General features: G+C 60.9%; 1 protein-coding gene across 7 annotated transcripts in view; it reads right to left on the minus strand.

Moving 5' to 3' along the window:
- DLGAP3 (DLG associated protein 3) overlaps positions 1-26,155 on the minus strand; it is a 34,366-nt gene extending 8,211 nt beyond the window's left edge. For 4 of the 7 annotated variants that reach the window (XM_064172932.1, XM_064172931.1, XM_064172930.1 and 1 more), the window contains exons 1-3: positions 25,567-26,155; positions 4,920-5,002; positions 314-1,391 (exon numbers count right to left, since the gene is read on the minus strand). In XM_064172932.1, coding sequence (XP_064029002.1) covers positions 314-1,333 — 1,020 coding nt within the window. In that variant the 5' untranslated portion in view covers positions 1,334-1,391; positions 4,920-5,002; positions 25,567-26,155. Of the gene's footprint in view, positions 1-313; positions 1,392-4,919; positions 5,003-5,678; positions 5,798-6,068; positions 6,158-19,494; positions 19,741-25,566 lie in introns of those variants that run through there. The other 3 variants (XM_064172927.1, XM_064172928.1, XM_064172929.1) reach the window with 3 other exon arrangements.
- Positions 26,156-26,378: the final 223 nt, after the last annotated feature.

The raw sequence follows: 26,378 nt of genomic DNA on the forward strand, positions 1-26,378 counted from the left end.
GCCAGCCACAAGAGGGATAAAAGCTGCAGGAGGGCGTGGGCACGGAGCTACAGGCAGCCCCAAGCAGACAGAACCCCAAAACTAGCAGGCACGGAATGGGAAATGGCAGGTGGAGCTGAGCACTGCTGACAAGAAGAAAGCAGAGGCTAGAGTGGGACCCCCCACAGGAGAGCGTACAGGCCCTGGAGACATGGAGTGGAGTCGGAGCTTCACCACAGCACCTAGGATGGAGAGTCCCAGTCCTGGTTCCCGCCATGGCATCACCAGCTGCAGTCCCTGGCACGGCAGCCTCCGGCCCTACCTAGCCCCTCACCTGCAGGTATTGGTACGCTCGGTCTTTGGCCTTTGCTTCCTGAAGCATCAAGGTCTTCTCAGTGCCACCGGCGCTGGGGTAGGCTTCACGGGCCTGGCTGACAGTCATGGTGTGCCAGGCGCTCCTCTTGAGTGTCTGGCCGTCCAGAGACATGGACATGCCAGCACAGGCCAGGCATTTTCCTTCCCCGCCGCCCTTTAGACTCTTCAAGGTCAAGTCTCTGAAGGCACTTTCGGGAGCGTCCACACAGTACTGGGTGCCCTGGTCAATGGCATGCCGGCCAGACACCATGTAGCTGCTGTCGCTGTCCAGGTTGTCATCGGAGCTCCACCAGCCCATCATCTTGGACCGGTGTCTGGAGTCCACCTTGCGGTCCTTGCTCTTGCTGCGCTTACCATGGCGGGACTGGTGGTGGTGATGGTGGTGGTGGTGGTGATGGTGGTGGTAGCCGTCCCCGCGGCCGTCCATCTTGGTGCCGTTGTAATCCCGCTTGGCCGGCGCCTCCAGGGAGTGGGACTTGGCAAAGAGCTTCTGGACGGAGTGGACGAGGTGGCGGATACGGCTGGGGCTCTCGCTGCGGGGCTCGGCGCCGCCGGCCCGCGGGTACTGCAGCGTGTGGAAGCCGTCGTGGTGCAGCGGCAGCTGCTTCTCAAACTGGTCCAGCAGCGTGGGGGGCAGGCGGTTGATCTTGCTGGCAGGGTGGGCAGTCGCCATGCATTCGTCACAGGAGTCGTAGGGCTGCTGCGCGTGGTGCATCCTCGGGAAGGTGCTGCTGGCGCTGGCGGAGGGCGGCTCGCTCAAGGGCCCACCCGGGCACTCGCTGGCCGCACTGGGGCTCTGGGCCGGGCAGTAGGGATGCTCCAGAGAACAGGGCTCGCTGGGGCTGAGGAGGAATGGGGGCCGCGCCTCGGGGCCGTGAGGGACGTAGTCGGCAGGATGCTGGCAGTCTTCTGGGATGCAGCGGCAGCGGTGGCCGGAGGAGGGCTGTGTTTGGCTACGCTCCCCATGGTAGCCCTTCATGGTGTCAGCACCCGCCCCGTAGCCTCGGCATCTTGCAGGGTTGTCCCTGCGGGCTCACCTGTGGGGAGAAGAACAGGCATAGTGTCATGTTCCCCTGCACTGGCTAAATGTTGGGGTTCACAGAATCACAGATTGCAGTGGGTTGGGTTAGGGTCAGTGACCCTCCAAGGTCACTTTGTCCAACCCTCCTGCAGTCAGCAGGGATATCTCCAACTAGAGCAGGCTGCCCAGGGCCACACTGAGTTTGAGCTTTAAAGTCTCCAGGGATGGGGCCTCGACCACATCTCTGGGCTTCCTGCTCCTCTATTTCACTGCTCTCACTGTGAGGAACTTCCTCCTAATGTCCATCCTAAATCTACCCAGCTCTAGTTGCAAACCCTTGCCCCTCATCCCACTGCTACAAGCCCTTCTAAACAGTCCCTCCCCAGCCTTTCTGTAGATCCCCTTCAGATATTGAAATGCTGCTCTAAGGTCTTCCCAACTCTTTCATCCTGTCCTCACAGGAGAGGTCCTCCATCCCTGTGCTCATCTTTGTGGCCCTTCTCTGGACAAGCTCCAACAGGTCCACATCTCTCATGTGTTGGGAATCTCATAGTTAGACATACTGTAGGACCCAGTATGAATTGGTTCCCATGGGACACAGGAGTTGTCCATTGGAAACCAACCAAAGGGGCTGGGAAGCTCCCAGGGCATAATCCAGCCCTGGCCAAGCCCCTGTGAAGCCAGGCTGGAGTGCCAGGAGCCTGGCTCCCCATGGGGTGGGGAAAAACGTGAGAGCTGATGACCACCAGCTCACCTGCTTGGAGTGGGCAGCGCCGAAGGGACAGCAGCAAGGAGAAAGCACTGCCAGCAGCGATGCAGGCAGCACAGCGAGGGAGGACGTGCTGCCATCATCAGAAACTTGTTTGCTGCTCCAACACCAAATATTATGAAGTGTTTCTCCATTAAAGCGGTTCTGGCTGAGCTTTTCAGCCGTTGCGATTCACAGAGCCGTTAATGAGCTGCTGCAGGGTGGCTGCGCTCTGATGTCTCCATTTAGCCCATCCTCATCACAAGACTTGCAGACACAGACCCACAACCAGCCACCCTGCCAGCCCCCACGGCCCTGCCAACCCCACGGATGGGCAGCCAGGGAGTGCAGATGGCCACACTGGGTGTGGGGCACCCCCACACAGAGGCAGGATGATGAATGGCATCGGGAAGCTGCCTGCACCCGTGGAGGTTTAAGTGTCTTCCGTAAGGTCCCTCCAAGGCTCAGCCTTTGGTGTGACAGTAAAAGAGAAAATTACTGATCCTCCAGTGTGGCTTGGCTAATTAACAGGCATCGTTAATGCTCTTGTTATCATACTCAGGCAGGTCTCTGGAACCAGCTGCAGAGAAAGGTGACCATGGGACAGTCCCTGCAGAACGTGGAGTCTGTTGGAAATGACACCAGGAGGGCTGGGGATGAAGGGAGGGTCCATGCGCCCTGAGGACCTCTGAGAGGAGGAGAATGGATGGAAGACCCCAAAAGATGTAGGGATGGGCAGCAGATGGGGTCATGGCAGTGCCCAGGGAATGCATCTGCCCTAATCAGTCTCCACTCTCACCTCCCTTCCTAGCTTCGAGGCTGGATGGCTCCATCCCCTGCCTCTGCCCCCGCCTTCGCAATCACGCTTCTGCTCTAACGAGGCTCCCTAATTGCTGCATCTTCTCCAAAGGATGCTGCTGCCAGCCAAAGCAATGCCTGTCCCCTCCCGGGAGAGCTGCTGCGAGGAACGGGCACAGCAATGTGGGAGGGGGCTGTCTCCCCTGCCCTGCCATCCAGCTGGCGATAGGCAGCAGGACGGAGGGAGGGACAGACAGACAGAGGAGCTCCCAGCCCTGGCTCTGACTCCGTGGGCTGAGCTATCATCTCCTGCTCGGGGAGGGAAGCTCTCAGCTGATCCAAATATTGCTGCTGCGGCGGGAAGAAGGAGTCAAAATAGTTGAGCAGCCGTCAGCACCAGCCGGTCGCTTGCGCTCAGCAGGTGCAGGAACGAACAAAGCCCAGCGCCAGCGCCGTGCCAGCGCCGTGCCAGCGCGGCAGCACTGCAGCTGTGGTGGAGCAGGGACGGTGGCAGAGGACAGGACCGTGCCATGGTGAAGGGTTCACAGATTGCATCTCATTGGAAGGGATTCTCAAAGGTCATCTTGTCCAAGCCCGCACTGCAGTCAGCAGACATCTCCAAACTTGAATGTCTGCAGGGATGGGGCCTCAAACACATCCCTGAGCAACCTGTTCCAGTGTTTTACCACCCTCGTGGTGAAGAACTTCCCCTTAAAGTCCAACCTAAATCTGTCCTGCTCCAGTTTCAAACCATCACCCCTCGTCCTATCACCACAAGCCCTTCTAAACAGTCCCTCCTCAGCCTTCCTGCAGGTCCCTTTCAGAGACTTTTGTGTTGAGGGTCCCATAGCTGGACACAGTATTCCAGATGAGGTCTCACCAGAACAGTGACACATCACAGCCCACATCAGTTCACCAAAGCCACACAGGTACCTGCACCTTGTTCAGGGACCAGCCAGTCCCCCTGCGAGCATCCTGGGGATGGAGAAGGAGTGAAGAGCAATCCTGTGAGGCTCGGTGTGACCTGGGGTCCCCATCAGCCTGGAGCAACCTCATCTGGTGGGAGGCATCCCTGCCCATGGGTAGGGTGAGTTGGAACAAGATGATCTTTAAGTTCTCTTCCAACCCAAACCATTTTATAGTTCCCACATCCCAGTGGGGCAGAGGGCAGGGAAAAGACTCTGAGACCACTCCTGTCACCCACCCGAGGCAGGCAGGAGGAGCTGGCTCATGGGCTGATGGCCACAGCCGGGGAGCTGGAGCTGCATCCCGCCAGCAGCCACTCGCACCGCACAGCCCTGGGCAAGGAGCAGAGTAGGGGTTGTGCCTCGGAGCTGCAGATGCAAAACAGTGGGGGAAAAGCCCAGCTGGGCTGGATTTTGTGCCATTTAACACCAGGGTAATTACCACCAGTGGGAACCTACCGCCCACACAATTATGGGCTAGGATAAACCGGAAGAGTGCAATTACCATTACAAATAATTCCCTTCTTGCCTTTATTGCACCCAAAGCCTGGAGAAACTCCCACCAGCAATTCCCCCACCAGCACTTTCCCTCAGACGTCTGCTCCCACCACGAGGGTCAGCACAGGGAGGAAAGGGGCCCAGAGCCTCCAGCATTGCCAAAATTCAGCCTCCTCCTTAATTTCCCAGAGGGGCACTTGTCAGAAGCAGCTCTGCTTCCCAACAGCCACCCGGTGAGGTCTCTGCCTGAGCTGCACGGACATGAGGCAGCCTCGACAAGAGCCTGACCTCCCCTGGGACTTTCCACAACAGCGAGGAGACGACAGGACAGCAAAACACCACCACAACGCCCGTGTCCACCAAACCACCTTGGCACAGGGCAAGAACGGGGTTCCAACGTTTCCACGTCGAGCCCTGAGAGCTGGGGTTGGTGGCCCCACACCTAGGGGCCCTCAGTCCCCTGCCCTTCCCAAGCAGCCCCCAGCAGGGGCAGCAGGTGGCAGGGTCCCCGTCGAAGCCCATCGGCGGCACTTACCGCCCGGCGCTCAGGGGGATGCTGTCCTCATGGCCCTGGCGCCGGCGGCTCCTCCACGCTCGGTTTCCCAGGGGCAGCAGGCTCTGGGGAGAGAGACATGAAAAGGGTGAAGCCCAGGGAGGTAGAGCAAGGGTGTTCCTCCCCAAAACCGGCCTGACCCAACGCCCTGTGGAGTCTTCCCGCAGCCCATCCTCCCCCAGGGCCACCCCGCAGGCTTCACGGCAGTGACAGGAACGGCTCAGCACAGCCACGGACACGTGTTCCACCAAGCTGAGCCCCAAAACCAGCCCCAGCCTCTTATGCAACTCCCTGCCAGCAGGCAGCGGAGCCAGCCCAGCGGCCACCTCGCCATCCGCTTTGATTTGCTCCAGATCCAGAGATATCCTGCACAAAGCCTCCTCCTGCTCCCTCGGCCCTCCAGTGCCGGCAAAGCGGCGACACAAGCTCGGCCTGTTCTGCTCTGCACACGAGTGCGAGGCTGTGCAGGCACAGGTCCTGCTGGGGATCTTTACGGCCGAGGATGAAAGCAGGAGAGAACAAACGCTCAGCGGGAGCGGCCAGCACCGCGCAGAAGCTGGAGCTCAGGGGGGAAGAAACAACCAACCCAAGTGGTCTTCTCACTTAGGAGCTGAGCAAATCTGAGCTCTGGGCACCAGCAGAAAATCAACCTGGAATCCCACATGCTCCCTTCCCACCCTGCTTTTCATACACAGATGCATCAGGTTGGAAGGGACCCTTTCAAAGCTCATCTCGTCCAACCCCCCCTGCAGTCAGCAGTGACACCTTCAACCAGATCAGGTTGCTGAGAGCCACATCAGGTCTGATCTTGAATGTCTCCAGGGACAGGGCCTCAGACACATCCCTGAGCACAACCTGTAATCTATTTACTTTTTCCCAGCTGGTTGGAAGTGAGGAGGATTGTGGAAAGCAAACATTTTATTCTATTACTAATTGCTCTGTTATTTTATTAGCCTGTATTAGTACAATTTACTCAGTCTGGGGGGGGGGAGGGGGGGAGAATAAATAAATAAAAGAGAGAGAGAGAAAAAAAAATAGAAGAGAGGTTTAGTAAGAATCTGCCTAATTTAGTCCAGAATTCTGCACCGAGCCATTATTTTCTTGAAGCTGAATTAGCTGAAGGCAGCTCACCAAGGGTTCATTAGCTGTGTGAGGCAGGGAAGAGAGAGGTGGGAGAGAAAGGCTTGGTAGCAGGTAGGCAAGGGCTGGCCAGGGGAAGAGGGAAAGGGAAAGGAAATGGAAAAGGGAGGGAAATGGGGGGAGGGGAAAAGAGGGGGGGAAAGAAGATGAGGGAAAGAAGGGGGGGGGAAAGAAGGGGGGGGAAAGAAGATGAGGGAAAGAAGGGGGGGGAAAGAAGGGGGGGGAAAGAAGGGGGGGGAAAGAAGGGGGGGGAAAGAAGGGGGGGGAAAGAAGGGGGGGGAAAGAAGGGGGGGGGAAAGAAGGGGGGGGAAAGAAGGGGGGGGAAAGAAGGGGGGGGAAAGAAGGGGGGGGAAAGAAGGGGGGGGAAAGAAGGGGGGGGAAAGAAGGGGGGGGAAAGAAGGGGGGGAAAGAAGGGGGGGGAAAGAAGGGGGGGGAAAGAAGGGGGGGGAAAGAAGGGGGGGGAAAGAAGGGGGGGGAAAGAAGGGGGGGGAAAGAAGGGGGGGGAAAGAAGGGGGGGGAAAGAAGGGGGGGGAAAGAAGGGGGGGGAAAGAAGGGGGGGAAAGAAGGGGGGGGAAAGAAGGGGGGGAAAGAAGGGGGGGAAAGAAGGGGGGGGAAAAAAGGGGGGGGAAAGAAGGGGGGGGAAAAAAGGGGGGGGAAAGAAGGGGGGGAAGAAGGGGGCAAAATGGGGAGAAGAGGGGGAAAGGGGGAGTGGAAGAGGGGGAAAGGGGAGGAAGAAGGGAGAAGGGGGAGGGGGGAAAGGAGGGGAAAGAGGGGAGGAAGGGGAGGGGGGAAGGGGGAAAGAGGAGAGAGGGGGAGGGGGGAAGGGGGGAAAAGGGGGAGGAAGAGGGCAAAAGGAAGGGGGAAGGAGAGAAAGGGGGGAAAGAGGAGGGAAGGGGGGGAAGGGGAGAAAGGGGGGGAAGGAGGGAAGGGGGAAAAGGGGGAGAAAGAGAGAAGAAGGGAAGAAGAGGGGGGAAGGGGGAAAGGGGGGAGAGGGGAACAGGGGGAAGGAATTGGAAAAGGGGGAAGGAAAGGGGAAGGGGAAGAGAAGGGAATGAAGAAGATAATGAAGAAAGCAATTGAGAAGGATGAGAAAGGGAAAGGGAAGAGGAAGGTTATGGGAAGGGAAGAGAAAGGGAGGAGAAGATGAAGAGAAAGGGAAGGAGAAGAAGAGTGAGTAGGATGCAAATATCGCAGCAAATGGGCTTGATGCAATCAGGAAATCGAAGGCAGCTGCTGTTAGCAGAAGCAAAGCAAGCAGGCTGCAGGCAGGCACTGCCCAGAGAGGGCTGCGAGGGGCAGGGCCCGACTGGGCACTGCTGGAAATAAAGGATGAGGCAAGATTTTTAAAGAAGTCATGAAGGACAAACACCAACTGAAGAACTGCAAATGTGAGCAGAGCAGGAAGTGTTCCTGGAGGCTGCCAAGAGGGGCTGGCAGCGTTGAGCTGCCCAGCACAGCCAGCACCCTGATGGAGCCAGGCTGAGGGATCCTGGTACCCTGACGCTGGGAAGCATCTCCCCTGGCTTGGCCTTGTCCTGGCACATCCTTCTTTGCTGAGCATGGGCACTTCCTGGGCATCAAATCCAGGGTGCCCCAGGGCTCGAGCTGTCCCGCTCCGTGTGCCTGGGGCTGAGCCTTTGGTCGGGGGGGGGGGGGGGGGGGGGGGCAGGTAATTAGGCCAATGATTAATGTAATTAGGCCAATGATTAATTCTGGCTCCAGCCCTGCCGCCTGACAGCTCCTTCTCCGGGGCTGGGGAGAGCGAGCGTGAGAGGTGCTGCCTCTGCTGATGCAGCGGTTGGTGGGATGAAAAATCCTGCAATGCAGCACTGCTTCTTAATGAGCCATTTGTCTTTGAGTCTTCTTGACTCATTACCATGCCGGGAGAGGGATGGGAGTTGCCCCCGGTCCCTATCTGAGCAATTACTCCTGGAGCAGAGCGAGGGAACACGGCTGCCACGCGTCCCAGCTGCGAGGGATCCCGGCACGGCCGCCGGCACCGGGACTCCCCCATGCAACGCATCCAGGCGCCTCCAGCCACTGCCTGGATGGGGGGGTGGGAATTGGGACCCCCTGCCCTGCACAGCACTTGCTGCCCAGCACCACCCAGTCCCCAGAGACCATTCTCCATTCCTGTACTGGGATGTGCAAGGGAGCCTGAGCATCCCAGAGCTGCTAGGGGTAGGTGGTGGAGAAGGGAGCCTGCTGGAGAAGGGAACCTGGTGGAGAAGCAAGCCTGATGTCCCATCTCTGTGAATCCCAAATGTGGATCTTGGAGGAGCAGCCACTTCTTCAGCAGCCCTGGACAAGTGGAGAGTGGCTGGGGCCACTGGCCAGAACCCACTAAGAAGTTGGTTGAGAAGGAAGGCGGTGGCACAGGGAAGGGGCTGTGCCAGCATCCTTGGGCAGGGCTGGAAGTCAGGGCTGTGCCAAGGCACAGGCAGCTCCAGCCTCCTCAGCCCCATAGCCATGCTCTCATCCTGCCCACAGGAGCCAGGATGTGGCGTGCAGGGAGCTGGCTGCCAAAGGTGGGCCCCCACGGCCAGAACAGCAGGAACACAGCTGACTGGCTCAGGAGACCACATTGGAGGGACCCCTGGGCCAGGCAGGGCCCCACAGACCCCAGCCCATGCCAGCTGGTGCAGGGTTGATGGGTGCTGTGCTGCACGGATGTGCACCCATCACTGGCTGTGCCCACGAACAGCTTCACTCCCACAGAGGCACTCGACATCTGCCCGAGCTGCCTGGGGCTGGCAACAGCTGGCACATCCCCAGAGCCCTCCAGAGCTTGGTGGAAAAGGAGGATGTGTAGGTCACCCCAGGGACCCTGGTGGGACAGAGAGCCAATGCAAGACCAATGTGCCTGATGTTCATCTGCAGCAAAGGGAAGGGTAGAGCAGGGGCATCCCTCTGTGCCACACTCACTCTGGGGGCCCTGTCCACATCCCCACTGAGCACCTCACTACTGCATCCAGTGGAGTTCCAGGTAGGCAGAGGGCTCCAGGCATCTGCCAGGATTTAGACCTGCCAGAGAAGAACCCTTTCCAGGCACATTTGGGGTCCACAGCAGCCCCCCCTCAGGTGCTGCCAGCTGTGCCAGGCCTCCTAGCTGGCAGCAGAGCCCTATGAACCCCATTTCCCTAGGGGCTGTGCCATTTCCCCCTCCCCACCCACACACAGCCCACTCCCTTGGCAGGCTGGGCCATGCTGCCTGGTCTTACAAAGCCACTTATCTGCAGGGCCACAGGGTGTAATGACTTAAGCTGAGGATCACTCCAAAGCTGCTTTGGAGAGCTCAGGGCAGCTGCCTTCAGTGCTGAGCGTGGCAGTTGTGACAGTTTCTGCCTGTCCCATCCCCGTGGAGCCTTCGGGTGAGTTGGCCACTCCATCCTGGCTCTGCTCCCACCAAGCTCTCAGCCATGCCAGGGCTCTCGTCTGCCACCAGTGTTTGTGCCCCACTTTCATAGAATCATAGAACTGTTTGGGCTGGAAAAGACCTCTCAGATCATTGAGTGCAGCAAACAGCACTCTCTGCTCCAGCCCCAAGCAACACCCATCCCAAAGAGTCCTCAAGAGTTGGGGGTCTGCAGCCTGGAGAAGAGATGGCTTCAAGGAGACCTTGTAGTGGCCTCCCAGTATCTGAAGGGGACCTATAGGAAGGCTGGGGAGGGACTATGGACAAGGTCTTGGAATGACAGGAGGAGGAGGAATGGGTTTGAACTGGAAGAGGAGAGATTGAAAGAGGATGTTAGGAAAGGGTTCTTTGCAGTGAGGGTGGTGAGAGACTGGCACAGGTTGAGGGTAGTGAGACACTGGCACAGGTTGCCCAGGAAGGTGTTCAGGACCAGGTTGGCTGAGGCCTTGAGTGACCTGTTCTAGTGGGAGGTGTCCCTGCCTATGGCAGAGGGTTGGAACTGGCTGATCCTTGAGGTCCCTTCCAACCTAACCCATTCTATGACTCTGCACAACCCCAGCCCACTCCATGGCTCTTCCTTCAGTGGAGCCACAGGGAACAAGGTTTCCAAGAAGCAAGACATGGGAATGGGAAGGAAGCAGAACCCTCAGTCTCTGTGCCAGCAGGGATGCTCCAGGCCACCCTGCCCCATTCCCAGGATGCATCCCATCCCTGGAGCCCCTCAGGGTCAGAGCCTGGAGCATGGCAGAGCTCAGCTCCCCAGCAGAGTAGCCAACCTGCCACTTTAATGGATGGGCTTAATTTGCAAAGCTGATGAAAGCCTAAATATTTAAATACATAATTCTGCACAATGCTCTTAGCACAGGCCTGGCACAGGGGCAGAGCGAGCTGGGGTACATGGCTGGGGATGCAGTGGGGATGGAGGGCACTGTGGAGGGACCACATGGGCCACCTGGGCACTGGCATCCCCATCACACACAGCGTGGGGGTGGTGCACAGCACTGACCTCACAGCAGGCAGCACAGGCAGGGTGGGTGCTCTGCCATGGGGTGCTCTGGCACCAGGGTTTCACACTGCCACCAGCTCCCAGAGCATGCCACAGGGAGGATGTGGGGAAAGGGGAGCATGGTCCAAGGGCAGGAGCTGTGAAGGGTGGTGGGAAGGGCCCCTGCAGAGATGACAGCAGCGATGCTCCTGCTGCATGAGCTCAGAGAGGAGAGATTTGCAGGGTTTAGCAGCAATGCAAATTGAATATTGAATTTTAGCTGCAGGGAGGAGCAGGGGCTCGGCCTGGGGGCATGTGGAGGTGCGAGGGCGGCGGGCACAGGGGGTGCCCCTGCCTCCCAAGGAGGTGTTCCCAGCTCTCCAGGGAAAACCAATGCCAGGGCTGCCACAAGGGACCAGGGGGGTTGAGCAGTGCCATGCCAGCAGGACCAGGTACCCTCTGCCCAGCTTGTCCCTAATCACACCAGCCACTTGCTGGCTGCCAACTGTGTGGCACAGTCTCTGCTGCCATGTGGGAGCTCCCATGGGATTGTCCCTGGATGAACCACATCTGCAGCCCCAGCCCTGGATGCTCCAGGGGGATGAGGAGGGGCCCTGGCCCCCACCTGCTACCCATGGGTCAGCCTGGAGCCAGGACTTGGATGTTGTCTGCTTTGCCATGCTGCCCTCTGCTCTGATGAGGATGTTCTCATCAAGCCTGTCCCTGGACAAGGATGTTCCTGCATGAGGCCATTTGCTGGTCAAGGCAGGGCCTGTGCCAGGGAACAGTGCTGGAGGCAGAAGGATGAGCCAGTGGAGACACTCCACACTGGATCTGGCCACCATCTGCAAGGCCAGAGCAGGGGCAGGGGCCAGGCAGCAAGGCCCTCCTGCCAACCACAGGGACAGAGCTGGCAGTTAGACTGAGTTCCAATATGGGGATCCCCATGGTGTCACCAGCGGGCCAGGAGCCTGTCCTGCCTCACCACACCACTGCCAGGATCCCCATGGTGCCAGCAGGCCAGGTGCCTGTCCTGCCTCACCACACCACTGCCAGGATCCCCATGGTGCCAGCAGGCCAGGTGCCTGTCCTGCCTCACCACACCACTGCCAGGATCCCCATGGTGCCAGCAGGCCAGGTGCCTGTCCTGCCTCACCACACCACTGCCAGGATCCCCATGGTGCCAGCGGGCCAGGTGCCTGTCCTGCCTCACCACACCACTGCCGGGATCCCCATGGTGCCAGCGGGCCAGGTGCCTGTCCTGCCTCACCACACCACTGCCAGGATCCCCATGGTGCCAGCGGGCCAGGTGCCTGTCCTGCCTCAGCACACCACTGCCGGGATCCCCATGGTGCCAGCGGGCCAGGTGCCTGTCCTGCCTCAGCACACCACTGCTGGGATCCCCATGGTGCCAGCGGGCCAGGTGCCTGTCCTGCCTCAGCACACCACTGCCGGGATCCCAATGGTGCCAGCGGGCCAGGTGCCTGTCCTGCCTCAGCACACCACTGCCGGGATCCTCATGGTGCCAGCGGGCCAGGTGCCTGTCCTGCCTCAGCACACCACTGCCAGGATCCTCATGGTGCCAGCGGGCCAGGTGCCTGTCCTGCCTCAGCACACCACTGCCGGGATCCCCATGGTGCCAGCGGGCCAGGAGCCTGTCCTGCCTCAGCATACCACTGCCGGGATCCTCATGGTGCCAGCGGGCCAGGTGCCTGTCCTGCCTCAGCACACCACTGCTGGGATCCCCATGGTGCCAGCGGGCCAGGTGCCTGTCCTGCCTCAGCACACCACTGCCAGGATCCCCATGGTGCCAGCGGGCCAGGTGCCTGTCCTGCCTCAGCACACCACTGCCGGGATCCCCATGGTGCCAGCGGGCCAGGAGCCTGTCCTGCCTCAGCATACCACTGCCGGGATCCTCATGGTGCCAGCGGGCCATGTGCCTGTCCTGCCTCAGCACACCACTGCTGGGATCCCCATGGTGCCAGCGGGCCAGGTGCCTGTCCTGCCTCAGCATACCACTGCCAGGATCCCCATGGTGCCAGCGGGCCAGGTGCCTGTCCTGCCTCAGCACACCACTGCTGGGATCCCCATGGTGCCAGCGGGCCAGGTGCCTGTCCTGCCTCAGCATACCACTGCCAGGATCCCCATGGTGCCAGCGGGCCAGGTGCCTGTCCTGCCTCAGCACTCCGCGGCTGGGCACGCAGCGCCAGTGCGGGTGCCAGCGCAGGGCGGGCTGGGGGAGGACAGCGGAAGATGAATGAGGGAGTCGGGAGGCTAATGGCATTGTCTGGAAAGTAGGTCGTGTGCTGAGCAAAAAGATATTTATATCAGAGCTCGTTCCCCCGCAGAAGCTCCTGAGCTGGGCACAGCCAGCACCACGAGCCCGTGGCCGTGGCCCCAGCACCCTGTGGTACCCCCTTCATGTCCCCACAGGACCCTGTGCCCAGCCCAACACCCTGGCCTGCCATCCCGGGTACCCACATCCCCCCTGCCCCCATCCCGGGGTGGCAGCATCAATGGGGCCTGACTGCACTGCCTGTAGGTTGGCAGTGCCAGAGGTGAGGTTATCCCACTGAGCTCTGGGTCACAGAGCCACAGAACCACAGCATGGTAGGGGTTGGAAATGACCTCAGGAGATCACTGAGCCCAACCCCCCTACCAAGACCTAGAGAAGGTCACACAGGAACACATCCAGGTGGGTTTGGAATGACTCCAGAGGAGACTCCACCACCTCTCTGAGCAGCCTGCTGCAGGGTTCCAGCACCCTCCAGTTAAAAAAGCTCCTCCTCGTGTTGAGATGGAGCTTGTGATGTTCAAGCCTGTGCCTGTTACCCCTTGTCACCGAGCACCACTGAAAAAAAAAAGCCTGGCCCCATCCTCCTGACACCCACCCTTGAAGTATTTATAAGCATTGATGAGATCCCCTCTCAGTCTGCTCTTCTCCAGACTAAAAAGACCCAATTCTTTCAGTCTTTCCTCATCAGAGAGATGTTTCAATCCCCTCAGCATCTTTGTAGCCCTATGTAAGTCACTCTCTGTTCTTCATAAGTGTGCTGAGACTCTGGCACAGGCTGCCCAGGGAGGCTGTGGATGCCTTCTCCCTGGAGGTGTTCAAGGCCAGGCAGGATGAGACCTTGAGCAACCTGGGCTGGAGGGAGATGTCCCTGCCTGTGGCAGAGGGGTGGAACTGGATGAGCTTTAAGGTCCCTTCCAACCTAAACCATTCTATGATTCTTGAACTGGGTCCCCTCCCCCACACTTCCAACCTTCCCAGACAAGCTAAGAAGTTGTCCCAACAAGCCCAGGGAGAGAGGTGGCCTCTGCCAGGAGGTTTTGTCATAGAACCATGGAATCGTTTTGGTTGGAGGAGCTCTAAGACCATCGAGTCCAACAGGCTCACAGGATGTTAGGGGTTGGAAGGGACCCAAGGAGATCATCCAGTCCAACCCCCCTGCCAGAGCAGGACAATCCTATCTAACACAGATCACAGAGGAACACATCCAGACAGGCCTTGAAAGGCTCCAGAGAAGGAGACCATCAATCTAACACCATCAATGCCATTAAACCACATCCCAAATTGTCCCATGTCCCACTCCATCCCAGTGCTGTGCTTTTCCACCCCCGTGCCTGTCCCACAGCTGGGCAGCCTGCAGCAGGGAGCAGGCTGGTTTCCAGAGTGGCTGTGCTGGCTGAATCTCCAGCCTGGCTCAGAGCTATTACTAATAATGGCCTCCCCCTTCAGCGAGGCTTTCGTCTGCCTCAAAGCCCTTTCCAGAGGACATCTGCAGCATTATCACTGTTTTGTTCTTGTTTCAGCAGGCAGGAGATTGGGAAGGAGAAGGGAGAGCTCTGCCCAAAGCTGTGCCCAGTGCCAGGCAGGTGAGCTGAGCTACACAGCCACACACACACACACACACACACCCCCGAGGAAGCCTGGAAGCTCCTGCCCTGATGGGATGCAGCCACCACGCTTGGGCTGGTGCCAGTCGTGCTGATTTACACCAATGGTGAGCCCAGGCTCCATGGTGCCAATAAATCCACTTCAGGCAGCAATGACCCAGCCTCACTGCTCCCACTACGCTGAAGAATGGAGAGGCAAGGTGGTGCCATCCCTGATCACACCCTGTGCCAGCAAATCCCAGTCCTGTGCCAGCAGGGATATCCCCAAGGTGGAGACAAGGTGGCACCAGGCATCCATGGGAGATGCCAACAAGGGAGACCCAGTCACAGGGCAGGGCAACAGCCTAGGGGTGGCCCAGGTGCTGTGCCAGCAGGGAGGTCTCCAAGGTGGAAATCCCTGGTGGAGTCATGGCACTCAGCAACCACAGGAGATGCCAACAAGGGAGACCCAGCCACAGGGCAGGGCAACAGCCTGGGGTGTCTCAGGTCCTGTGCCAGCAGGGAGGTCTTCAGGTAAGAAATCCTTGATGAAGCCACATCCATGGGAGTTCCCAACAAGGGAGACCCAGTCACAGGGCAGGACAACAGCCTAGGGGTGGCCCAGGTGCTGTGCCAGCAGGGAGGTCTCCAAGGTGGAAATCCCTGGTGGAGTCATGGCACTGGGCAACCACAGGAGATGCCAACAAAGGAGATCTAAGAACAGGGCAACAGCCTGGAGATGGCCTCAGCACACGGGACCCGCAGCAGCCACGTGGGACTAGGGACATCCCAAACCATCCCCACGCGTGTGTGTGTGTGTCCCCAGCAGTGCCCACCCACCCCGGGCAGCGCCAACGTCTCCCCCCCCCCACGGAGGGGGTCCGACGGCAGATTTGTTTCCCGGTAAAAGTGCTTTGATCCGAAGTTATGTTTTGTTTACTGCCAACAAGGCACTGTAAATACATCTCTGCTGATAATTACAGGGTCCAGGGCTCACCTTCAGCTCCACAAAACATCAGATGCTACAATTTGCCTGATTTAATGAGATTGGAGGCTGATCAGCTGCTGAGGTAAGCTGGAAACGTGTTTTTTTTTGGGGGGGGGGAGTGGGGGAGGGAGGAGGGAAATGATTGCAAATGTGCTAAAAAAAAATGCCTTCATCCTCCTCCTCCTTCTTCTCCTCCTCCTGCTGCCACGTGCCCAGCCTAGGAGCGCTGCGCCCAAGCCCACAGCGCCCTGGCCGGCTCCCGGCGCCGGGCTGCGCTGGCTTTCCGCCGGGATGGGCATTTAGGGCAAAGGCAGCTTTTACACAATTTACCTCATTAAAACTCCAAGAGCTGAGAGCAGCTCCGAGGCCTCACCGAGCTGCCACGGGGCTTCGGCCAGGGGCTCTGCCTTGGCACGCTCTGTACCCCGTGGGCCCCGTGCTGCGGAGGGCAGACGGTGAGGTACGGTGGCGCCAGCGCCAGGCTGGGGCACAGGCGGGTCCATGTGCATGGGTACACGCTCCTGTGCTGGCAGCGTGCACGGCTGTGTGCCCACAGAGGTCCCAAGGGGCTGCACTGCCCAGGGAGGTGTGCACGCTGGCACCCTGCCCTCTGCATGCATGTGCAGCCCCGCCTGGACGTGCCAAGGACAAGCTGGAGGGGGTCAGTGCTAGAGGTGAAGTTGCACACCCAGTGCCACTCGCCTGCGTGGGCATGGCTATGCTCTCACCATGTCCCTCCCCACACACGGGGGCCTGTGCAGCCCCAGGGTGCAGGTCCCTCTCCTGCAGCGATCTGGGGGGGGGATGTCCTTGCCTGGAAAGCAGAAGGCTCCTCCCGGTACCGAGCACCGCCGTTTCCACAGCAACCTCAAAGGCCCACAGCTGCCACCTCGCTGACGAACCTGCGCCGGCAGCGCTCCTGGGGGACACCAAGCCCTGCACCCCTGCCCATCACCCCAGCCTCAGACCGTGGCACCCTTTCTTTCCCCCAGCTCGCCAGCCCTGGGCTGCCACTGGGACCCACCCATGGCCTTCCTCTCTGCACCGGGACTCCCAAAATTCACAGTCCCCTTGTGCCAAGTGGGACACGCACCCTCAAAGCACCCCCAGACAAGGTAGAAGGAGCTGGCAGTGACCTACAAACGTCAGGCTGATGGGTTAATTACCCTCCCTCTTCCTCGGGACGTTATCAGGTGGAAGGAGATGTCACCTGAGACTCTTAATTGGGCTAATTATTCCAGTTTCAGATTTTAAATAATTAGTTACCGTTGTCTCCAGATTTACTTCCTTCATTTGCTAAAAAGGTCAAGTGGCTCCCAGCTCCTGAAACCCTCGAGGCAGAGTGGAGGGGCTGCAGGGGGGGCCCAAGCACTCTAAGCCCCCTCCCTGCACCAGCTGGGCACACTGGGGACAGCGCAGTGCCCACCACTGCTATGGTGAGGGCTCACCTTGGGCTCACAGTGGAGCTGGCAGGAGAGGAATGTCCCTGCCTCGACAGTGACAAGAGGAAACCAGGAGAGAGAAGGGGAGATGACAGCAGCAGGTGAAGGATGGGGGCCCAGGAGGAGCCTTCCCCAGCCCCCTCTTCCCTCCCTATATCACGAGGGTGATATCTGCTCCAGGCTGAGGCCACAGTAAAGTCCCCCAGCAGTGCCCAGCCACCCCCAGGATCCCAAATCCTTCTTGTCTGAGGTTGGACTCTCCAAGTGGAAATCTCAGACAGGCATTTCCAACCACTCCCCTGCAGGGTTTTGCAGTTGCTGGACGCCAAGGCACCCACCATTGGCACAGGGCACGGGCAGAAGCATGGGCAGCACCCACCCTGCAAAGGGTCGTGGTGACCACAGCCATACCTGGTGTCCATGGGTACCCCACAAGGTCCAACTGGGGTGGCTCAGATGCTACCCCATCTGAGCATCGACAGAGAGGTGGGTGCCTGCCCAGGTGGCACATCCCTGGTCAGAGGGGCAGGCAGAAGCAGCTCAGCCCCCAGCCTCCTCCTCCTCCTCTCCAAGAACACCATGCTTCCTCCCAGCCTTGTCCCCGCTATTAATAGCCCTCACTGGCCTCCTCGGGATGCATTTGCATATTTGATTGCAATCCGGGGCGGGGCAGGGCCCTTCAATCAGCTGTTCCCGCAGCCTCATTTGCATGGGTTGACATTTTGTGCCGGGAGCGCTGACACCGGCACCGTGTCGGGAGGTGGGGGGTGGAGGTGAGTGCATGTGCCCAGCTCTGGGCATACCATATCGGCCACCCCGTGCCCAGCAGAGATAGCAGCACCCCTCCAGCCTGCCCCAAACCTGGCAGGGTGTGATGGAGCCTCAGTGGCCTATGCCCCAGGTGCTCTGCCCCGCTCTCCAACACGACTCGCAGCACCCTGCCCCCGTCAGACCTGCATGGCAGGACAATTACCTGTGCCTGGTGGCAGGCAGGACATGCCCAGCCCAGCAGGCAGGGCGTTGGGTGGCAGGCATGGCCGTGACTTGGATGCCTATCCCACCAGCCTCGTCTGGAGCTGCTGCACATCAAAGGCCAAAGGCAGGCCAAGATGTCCCCAGGGGAGCCCCAGCATGCCCATAGGCACCCCCGGGGGGACTGAGGGGTTGTGCCATGCATGGGGCTGGATGGGCAGCGCTGGGGGCATCGGCACCATGGACAGCGTCCAGTGCTCAGCACCATGGCCACTGTCAGGGCCACCACAGCCACCATGGCCACTGTCAGGGTCACCATAGCCACCATAACCACTCTGGCATGGCTACCACAGCCACCGCAGTCAGCACCGCCGCCACCGTGCCACCTGGCAGCACGTGCCGCAGCCAGCCACTGGCAGCCCAACCACCAGCTCCACTCACAGCCCTAGGCCAGGGATGCGCCAAGGCGGCGGCAGAAGGAGCAGACACATCTGAGAGCTGTGTCCCAGGACGCCCTTGCTTGCCTCCGGCTCTTGGCACCGCTTGGCAGGAAAAAACAACCCAGGGTGAGGCATGGGATCGAGCAGGAGGGTGGCAGGGATCAGGAAGGGCTCTGCTACTTTCCCTCCTCCTGCCTCAGTTTCCCTTTGGAGAAAACTCAGTGGAGAGCACAGGTTCATCTCCTGGAGAGGCAACGTGGTGAGGAGAAACCAGGGCGAGGCACAGAGGGACCTGACTGCCACCGTGACTGTGCCAGGAGCGCACCAAAGCCAGGCAGGGCTGGAGGCACAGATGTCAGCACTGGCTGTGCCACTCGGTGGCAGCGAGGCCGTCTGTCTGGCAGGCAAGTGGGGCTCCCCAGCTCCACCCGTGGGCTGGCACACTGACACCACAGAGAGGTCTCTGTCCCCAGACACACAGAGGTGCAGCCCTCCCCTGCTCCCCATGCTGCCGGGAGGTGCTTATCTGGCCACTCTGGGGCTCGATCCCTGCTCTGCTCTCCGCACGGTAACAGGCAGGCGAATGAACACCCACCCACGCGGGGCTCCAGGCAATGTCACCATGTGCCCCCAGCTCTGTGCACACAGAAGAGCCTCTCCCACAAGAAGTCTCTCCCTTCTGTTCCTACAGCCAGCCGTGGACGCCGGTGCTTGGGGACAGCCCGTGAAGAGCTGGGCTGGCAGCAGCGAGATTTCACCTTGCCTCCTTTGGAGCAAACACCCACCGCGGGACCGCCGTGTCCGCAGGGCTGAGCACATCGTGTCCCCAAAGGTGAGCTCAGCTCAGGCACAGCCCAGCCTGTCACCTGTAGCGTGCACAGCCCCTGGCCCCCAGCCCCAGCAGACACAGCCCCCACCCCGCACAGGGCTGCAGGGAAAGGGAGCAGAGACCTCTGCGCTGGGAGCTACCCATCCCGGCCGGGCGAGATCCAAGACGGTGCCCAGGCTTGTCTGGGAGAGAGCTGGCCGGGAGCCATCTGCTGCACACTGAAACGAGGAGGTAGCTGCCAGGGCGGAGGGCTCAGCCAGGAAAGGGTTAGGAGAGACTCTGGCTGCCTGGGAGACCCTTGCTCTGTCCGGGCTGGGAAGACTCAGTTCCCCCTCCCAGCGCACCGGTACCGCTGGGCATAAAGTGGAGGACTCCTGGGAGAGAGGCTGTGCGAGGCATAGACCCCCCTGAGCCCAGCCAAGCCCACTCCCTCCCACCCAGCAGCCCCTTCTCCTGTCGCCACTCACCCTCCCGCTGCCGCTAAGCCACGAAGTTGCCCATCTGGGCTCGGCAGGAGCCGGAGGACGGAAGCAGCGCAGCGGTGCCTGGATTCGCTCTTTTCCAGCTAAATCCCCACGGGCTGCTCACGCCGCGGCCAGGCCACGCAGCGAGCGGCCAGCGGCCCGGCTGGAGGCATCCTTGAGGTCACTGCCACCCAAGGGCAGCCCGGCGATAGCCACTCTCCCAGTGCCTGGGCCACCACCACCACCGCCACCGCCGGCACCTTTCCAGTCGACAAGAGGTGGTGGCGGAGCCGTCGCCCCCGCACGCTTCAGACACACCCACGCGCGCTCCCCGGCGCGCTCCAGCCACCCCCGCGCACAGCCACGCACCCCCCGCCGAGGGGCTGCCCACGCCAGCTGCACCCGCGGGTGCCCACGCACCGCACCGCACCGCTGCGTTGCCTTGTGCCCACAGGCAGGCAGGCAGAAAGGCAACCCCTGATGGCTGGACGGACACACAGCTAGGCAGGTCTGGACGGACACACAGGCATGCACACCTGCACCGACACACAGCCCCACACACCTGGACAGACATGCAGCCCTGCACACCCAGATGGACACACAGCTCAGCACACTTGGACAGACAGATAGCTCCACACGCCCAGACAGACACACAGCTAAGCACACCTGGATGGACACGCAGGCATGCACACCCAGATGGACACAAAGCCACATACACCCGGATGGACATACAGCTCAGCACACCTGGACAGACATGCAGCCCTGCACACCCAGATGGACACACAGCCACATACACCCAGATGGACACACAGCTCAGCACACTTGGACAGACATGCAGCCCTGCACACCCAGATGGACACACAGCCACATACACCCAGATGGACACACAGCTTAGCACACATGGACAGACAGACAGCTCCACACGCCCGGGTGGACACAGGACCCACATGCCCAGACAGCTGCATGCCTGCTCCATGCCACTGCATCCCCATGCACCCGCACAGCCCCACAGCCACATGCACCCAGTTGCTCCCACACTGCTGCAGCTCTGTGCACCCTGAACCCCGCTGCTCCCACCCTGCACCCCACTGCTCACACCCTGCACCCCACTGCTCCCACCCTGCACCCCACTGCTCTCACCCTGCACCCCGCTGCTCCCACCCTGCACCCCGCTGCTCCCACCCTGCATCCCACTGGTGCCACCTCTCACCCCACTGCTCACACCCTGCACCCCACTGCTCACACCCTGCACCCCACTGCTGCCACCTCTCACCCCGCTGCTCCCACCCTGCACCCCACTGCTCTCACTCTGCACCCCGCTGCTCCCACCCTGCACCCCACTGCTCCCACCTCTCACCCCACTGTTCGCACCCTGCAGCATTCCCACACCCCCTACCCCTCACCATCACTCCCTACCTACCCCCTCCTCTGCACCCCCCAGACACCTGCATGCAGCCCCCACCCCCATCAGCCCCCCCACACACTCTGACACCAAGTGGTGTCCCAGACTTCACCCCCACCCAGAGAGGGCCAGCAGAATGGAGTCAAGGCACAAAACACCAAGACCACCCCTTGGCTTGGCTGCACTGATGGCACCAACCTGGGGTGCATGGACCACCACAGGGTCTCGCCCCAACCCACCAGCTGGGAACACTACACTGGGCCAGGCTGCACCACCATAGCACGGGACAGCCACATCCAAGAGACACACAGCATTTCCCCTGTAACAACCAATTCATCACCCCCAAAACAAACAGCACAGAATCTCCAGTCCCACCACAGCCCTTCCAGCCCCTTGGGGAGACAGAGGGCACCCCGGGCTGAGGCCACAATGACAGGGATGGGAGACCAGCAGGCCCCCACCACGCACCACAGTGGGACTTGATACCTTCAGCTTTCACAGTCCTCTGGCTCCGCAGCGGCACCCCCACACGCCCACGGCCAGGCTGTTCTCCCATCCACTCTGCCCACCAAAAACTCCAGCTAATTCCCAGCCCAAGCAGCTCCCGACCGTGCCAGAGGATAGGGCCAGGCAGGCAGTGAGGCTCCTGCCACCGCCTGCCACCCAAAGCTGCCAGTTTAAGGCCAAGCAGACCCGCGGTGAAACGAGGAGTGCTGGCAGCCACACCACAAACATCTGCTCCTCCAATGGCATCGTGATTCACAGGCTATTAATTGGGGGGTTGGCAGCACTGGGATGTGTTTGCATCCCCTGGCTTTGCTCAGAGCCACAACTCGCTGCCCACGAGGGCTGGGTGCCAAGCAAAGAGCCAAACCCAGCAATGCACCGGCTGTACACTGGCCACGGCAGAGCTGTGCCAGGATGGGCACACAGGGCAGAGTGCCCAGCTCCTGCACCCGCTGCCCGGCTCCACGAGAGCAATGCAGAATGAGCCCCAGGAGAACAGCAGCAACAGTGTTCTAGGCTTGCCAGAAGCAGCTGGCACTGTGGGCACAGCACTGCTGGGCTCAGTACCACCAGCACTTCACCGTGGGCAGAGCACTGTTGGGCTCAGCACTGCTGGCACAGCCAGGTTGTGGTGGGGAGGCTGCCTGCTTTGGCTCCCACCCAGCCGCACGTGGCAAGGTCTGTGGGATGCTGCTGATGCCACTGCAAGTGCCCAGCTCCAACCAGCACTGGGTCTGCGTGGGGGCCTCCTGGCTGCCTCTGTGAGTGGTGCTGAGCCGTTTGCTCTCCAGGATGCTGGCGTCGCTGCCGCCCTGCCTTCGAGGGGAACCGCAGAGCAGCACCCTGCTCGGGCAGCACCAGACAAAGGCTGCCAGAAGCCTCCTCCAACGGCAGGCAGAGGAACTCTGAATTCAGAAAGCTGATTAGAAACCATGTCATGGCTCCTTCCCGCTCCAGCGTTTGGGCAGAAGGGAGCTGGGCTGGGGGCACGTGGGAAATTTAATTAGGATTGAGGGCAGGTTGGAGAAGCGCTGCCAGGGGAGCTGCCGGAGCACAGCTGCTGCTGGGAGGGGGACACCAGGTGCCCGAGGCACACCCGGGGAAAGTACAAATTAATTCTCCTTAATCTGATGGGCACTGGCTCTGCGGCCACGTGCCACCACCACGGCTGGCAGAGGGCAGCCTGGCCTCCCCGGGGCTCGGCTCCAGTGCCCATGGCAGACGCATACCAGCTCCATACCGGCTCTGGGGACAAGCTTCTGAGCACTGGGCAGTGCAAAGGGAGCAGAAGAGCTTGATACTGCCCAGCTTGGGAGAGGTGAGTGTGGAGTGCTGAGCTCAGACCTCCTGGCCTCCTGGGGTTGTCCCCCCATGCTGCTGCTCATACAGGTACCAGGAACCGCAGGGCCATCGAGAGAGCCCTGATCCTGAGGCCACTTCAGCAGCACAAGCTTCACACATGGCTCTTGGGGACAGCAGAGCCCTGAGGCCACACTGAGGGGCCCTATGCAGGGTTGGCAGCACCGGGCACCATTCTTCATAGAATCATAGAATTGTTTCAGTTGGAAAAGCCCTCTAAGATCACCCAGTCCAACCACCAACCCAACACCACCATGCCTACTAAAGTGCCATGTCCACATGTTTCTTGAACACCTCTGGGGACAGTGATGCCACCACCTCCCTGGGCAACCTACTCTCTATCCCCTTGCCTTCTGCTGGCGCCTGCCATGCCCTGTGCCACCTGCACCACGGGGCTGTCCTCCCCTCTGTGAAGGAGACAGGCTGCCACCTCCATCCACCCCATCACCACTATGTGCCCTGGGACACAGCAGATGTGCACCCCCAGCCCTGCCCGCGGTGCCAGCACGTCTCGCCTGCTATTCTTAGCTCTCCAGCGCTCTGCTCTCCCGGCAATGCCACCGTATTTTACTGCTATTGCTGCCTGCCAACGTCTTGAAACAGGCAGCCAGCATCGTGGTGGGGCTTCCACACCCCTGGTGACCTGTCATTCGGTCCCTGCCGGGCTCTGGTCTTCAACAGGCTATTTCAGGAAATCCAATTTCATGGGCAGAAGGAGCCCATCCACATGTCCACCTCCTGAGCCAGCTCCAGGCTCCTCGTGTTGCTGCTCAGATCCAGATTTTAGCTTCTCCCGTGTTGGCAGTCAGGGCCAAGAGTCACCTTTGGCTCCAGATCCAAATTTCTGGCTGGGTGGGATCCAGGGTTTCAGAACAGCTTGTCAGAGAGACACAAGCATCTGCAAAACCTGGAGCTGGAGCCCCAGCCTCAGCACCAGCAACACCAGCTGGGCACAGGACCCCAACATAGGATCTGATCCTGCCCTGATGGGTGGGCAGACTCATGGAGAACCCCACACCAGTACAGCCACCAGCCCTATGGCTTCTGTGTCCCACAGATGCTGGCACAGCTCTGCCTCTGAGCTAGTGATGGGAAGGCTGAAGGAAAGGTCCCCTCCAGAGCCCCCCACCCTGGGCTCCCCATTGCCTGCCCTTCTCTCCCCCTTCCTTGCCCAGACTGCTGGAGCCAAGCCCAGCAGGAGGACTGCATGGGCCAAGTGCTGATCCTGCAGCTCACACTGCACAAGCCCTGGTACTTAAGAGGAAGATTTGGGCACTGAGGGCTCAGCACCAATTCACCCAAGCTGGATGGGAACATCACGATTGTGTCATCCCTTTCCTTGCAGCAGGGATGCCTGGAGCTGGTCCTGGGGCCCAAGCTCAGTGCAGTATTGAAGTCCAAGGCAGCCCCAAACATGGCTTGTGTCTGCACTGCCCCATGCCAGTGCTGTCACCACCCCACAGCCGAAAGGCCCCTCCAGCTCAGGTGCTCCACACTCACTTTGGTGGCTATTTTTTCCCTCCTGGCCCTGCCAGCATTTGAGCAATGCTCTGCCAGGGCTGACGTGTCCCCTTCCAGCCCCCTGAGCATAGCCCTCCCCATTCCTGGTAGGCATCCCCTGCTCCATGCCCCAGCAGATGGGGTCCTCGAGGGCCAAGAGCTGCAAACACGTGTGGGAGGACAGTGGGAGCACGGGGGCAAGGAAACGAGATGGATGGGAACCGACATCCATCTCCTAAAGGAGAATCTGCGCTGCCGGCCAGATCCTGCCCTCACTTACACCACGGGAGGCTGCCTCCTCCCAGCCCCGGCTGCCACAGGGGCAGCTTGCACACAGCAGCCTGGCTCTGCCCCCTCCTGCCTTCTCGGGGCTCTTCGTGGCTGGCACAGGGAGAGGACAGGGACCCTGCAGGCGGCGTGGCCCCGAGCCCCGCGGGGCAGGTGACGTGCAGGGCTGGATGTCACAGGATGGACGGGGACCAGTGGTCCCATGCCAACTTGATCTGCAGGTTTGCCGTGGGGTGGAGGGACCACACTGGTTCCCCCAACAACACCCACCCCACCCCCCCCCCCCCCCAGGAGATGGAGGGTGACGAGAGAGGACAGACCCAGACCCAGGCCCCCCAGAATCTGCCCTCCTTGCCGGCAAGGCTGGGCTGTGCCGTGGAGCCCTGGGTGCGCGGCAGCAGCCACAGCTCGGCTCAGGCTCTGCAGCAGCTCCCAGCACCCGCTGGCAGCCCCGGACCTGCACCAGCCTGGCCAGGACACGGCCCCTGCACCTAGCACCAGCACCTCTTCTGCCCCCCCAGCCTCGCAGGACGGTGAGAGGGGAGACTACCAAGGCTGGGGAGGGGTCCTGGGCCTGCCAGACCCTGTCCTGAGCTCCCCGCAGCGGGAAAGCACCAGGATGACTGGTGTCACCTTCTTGGGTGGGGGGGCTGAGAGCTTCAGCCCCCTCCCCAAAGCCTCACACAGCTGGAGGTGGGGAGTGCCCGCAGCCCTTCTCCCACCCCCGCCGAGGCGATGCCCCCAGCCATCTTGCCAGCTCCCCCGGCTTCCCCCAGCACCCGCCCGCCGGCGATGGATGGTCCCCGGGACACACGTCCTGTCCCCCGAGATGGAGGGGGGGGCTTTGTCCCGCAGGGCCCCAGAGCCTCGTTGGGGACAACCCCACCGCGCTGGGCAGAGCGGGTCCCCCGGGAGCGGAGCCCCCGCGCCCGCCCCGCGATGCCAGCCTCGGGGGACGGCAGCACTGGGGAACCGACCACCCCCACTCCTTCCCACGACACCCCTCCGCCGGTTCTTACCCCGCTCCCGCCGTCTACATTCTCCGGCCGCCGCCGGGCGGTTCCCCGACGGCCCGGCCCGGTTGGTACCTGAGGGGCTCAGTTGGGCTCGGTCGGTCCCGGCTCGGCACCCCGCGGGTGAGAGCATGCGAGTGGCGGCGGCCCCGCAGTGCAGCGTGGATGGTCGCGGAGCGGCGCGGATCGGTGCGGAGCCGCCGCGGAACGGTGCGGATGGGCGCGGATCGGATCGGTGCGGATCGGATCGGTGCGGATCGGTGAGGAGCCGCCGCGGCACAGCCAAGACACGGCGGTGGATTTTCCCCGGGAGTCAGAGCGGGCGGCGGCGGCGCAAGATGGCTCCGGTGCGGCTCTGCCGCCGCCTCCCGGTACCCGGGACCCTCGTCGGGGAGCAGCCAGGACCGGGCTGGGGGAACAGGGACTAGGGAGCTGCCGCCGGTGGGGAACGATGCGTGGGCTCTGCCCGGCCAGGATGGGCTAGCACTGGGATGGGTGGTATCCACCCGTGGGCACCCATTTGGGGCACATTGGGACCTATCAACCACTCCTGCCCGTGGCAGCAAAGGTACCAGGACAGCCCTGGGAATACCGAGACAGCCACGGGCAAGGTGCAGTCCACAAGGACCCAGTTTGCTGCCCACCTACTGATCCACTCGAGCCACACCCTGTAATTTGCTAATAACAATGATTGTTATAATTACTATTACTGCATGCCCGTGTCAGAAGCCTAGCAGAACAATAACCTGGTTAACACTTCTCTGTGTGCAGCTGCAGGAGCCATACCATGGCACATGCCCAGCCCTGGCACCGTGCTG

This window comes from Pogoniulus pusillus, chromosome 37 (assembly GCF_015220805.1).
Source record: "Pogoniulus pusillus isolate bPogPus1 chromosome 37, bPogPus1.pri, whole genome shotgun sequence".
NCBI lineage: Eukaryota > Metazoa > Chordata > Aves > Piciformes > Lybiidae > Pogoniulus > Pogoniulus pusillus.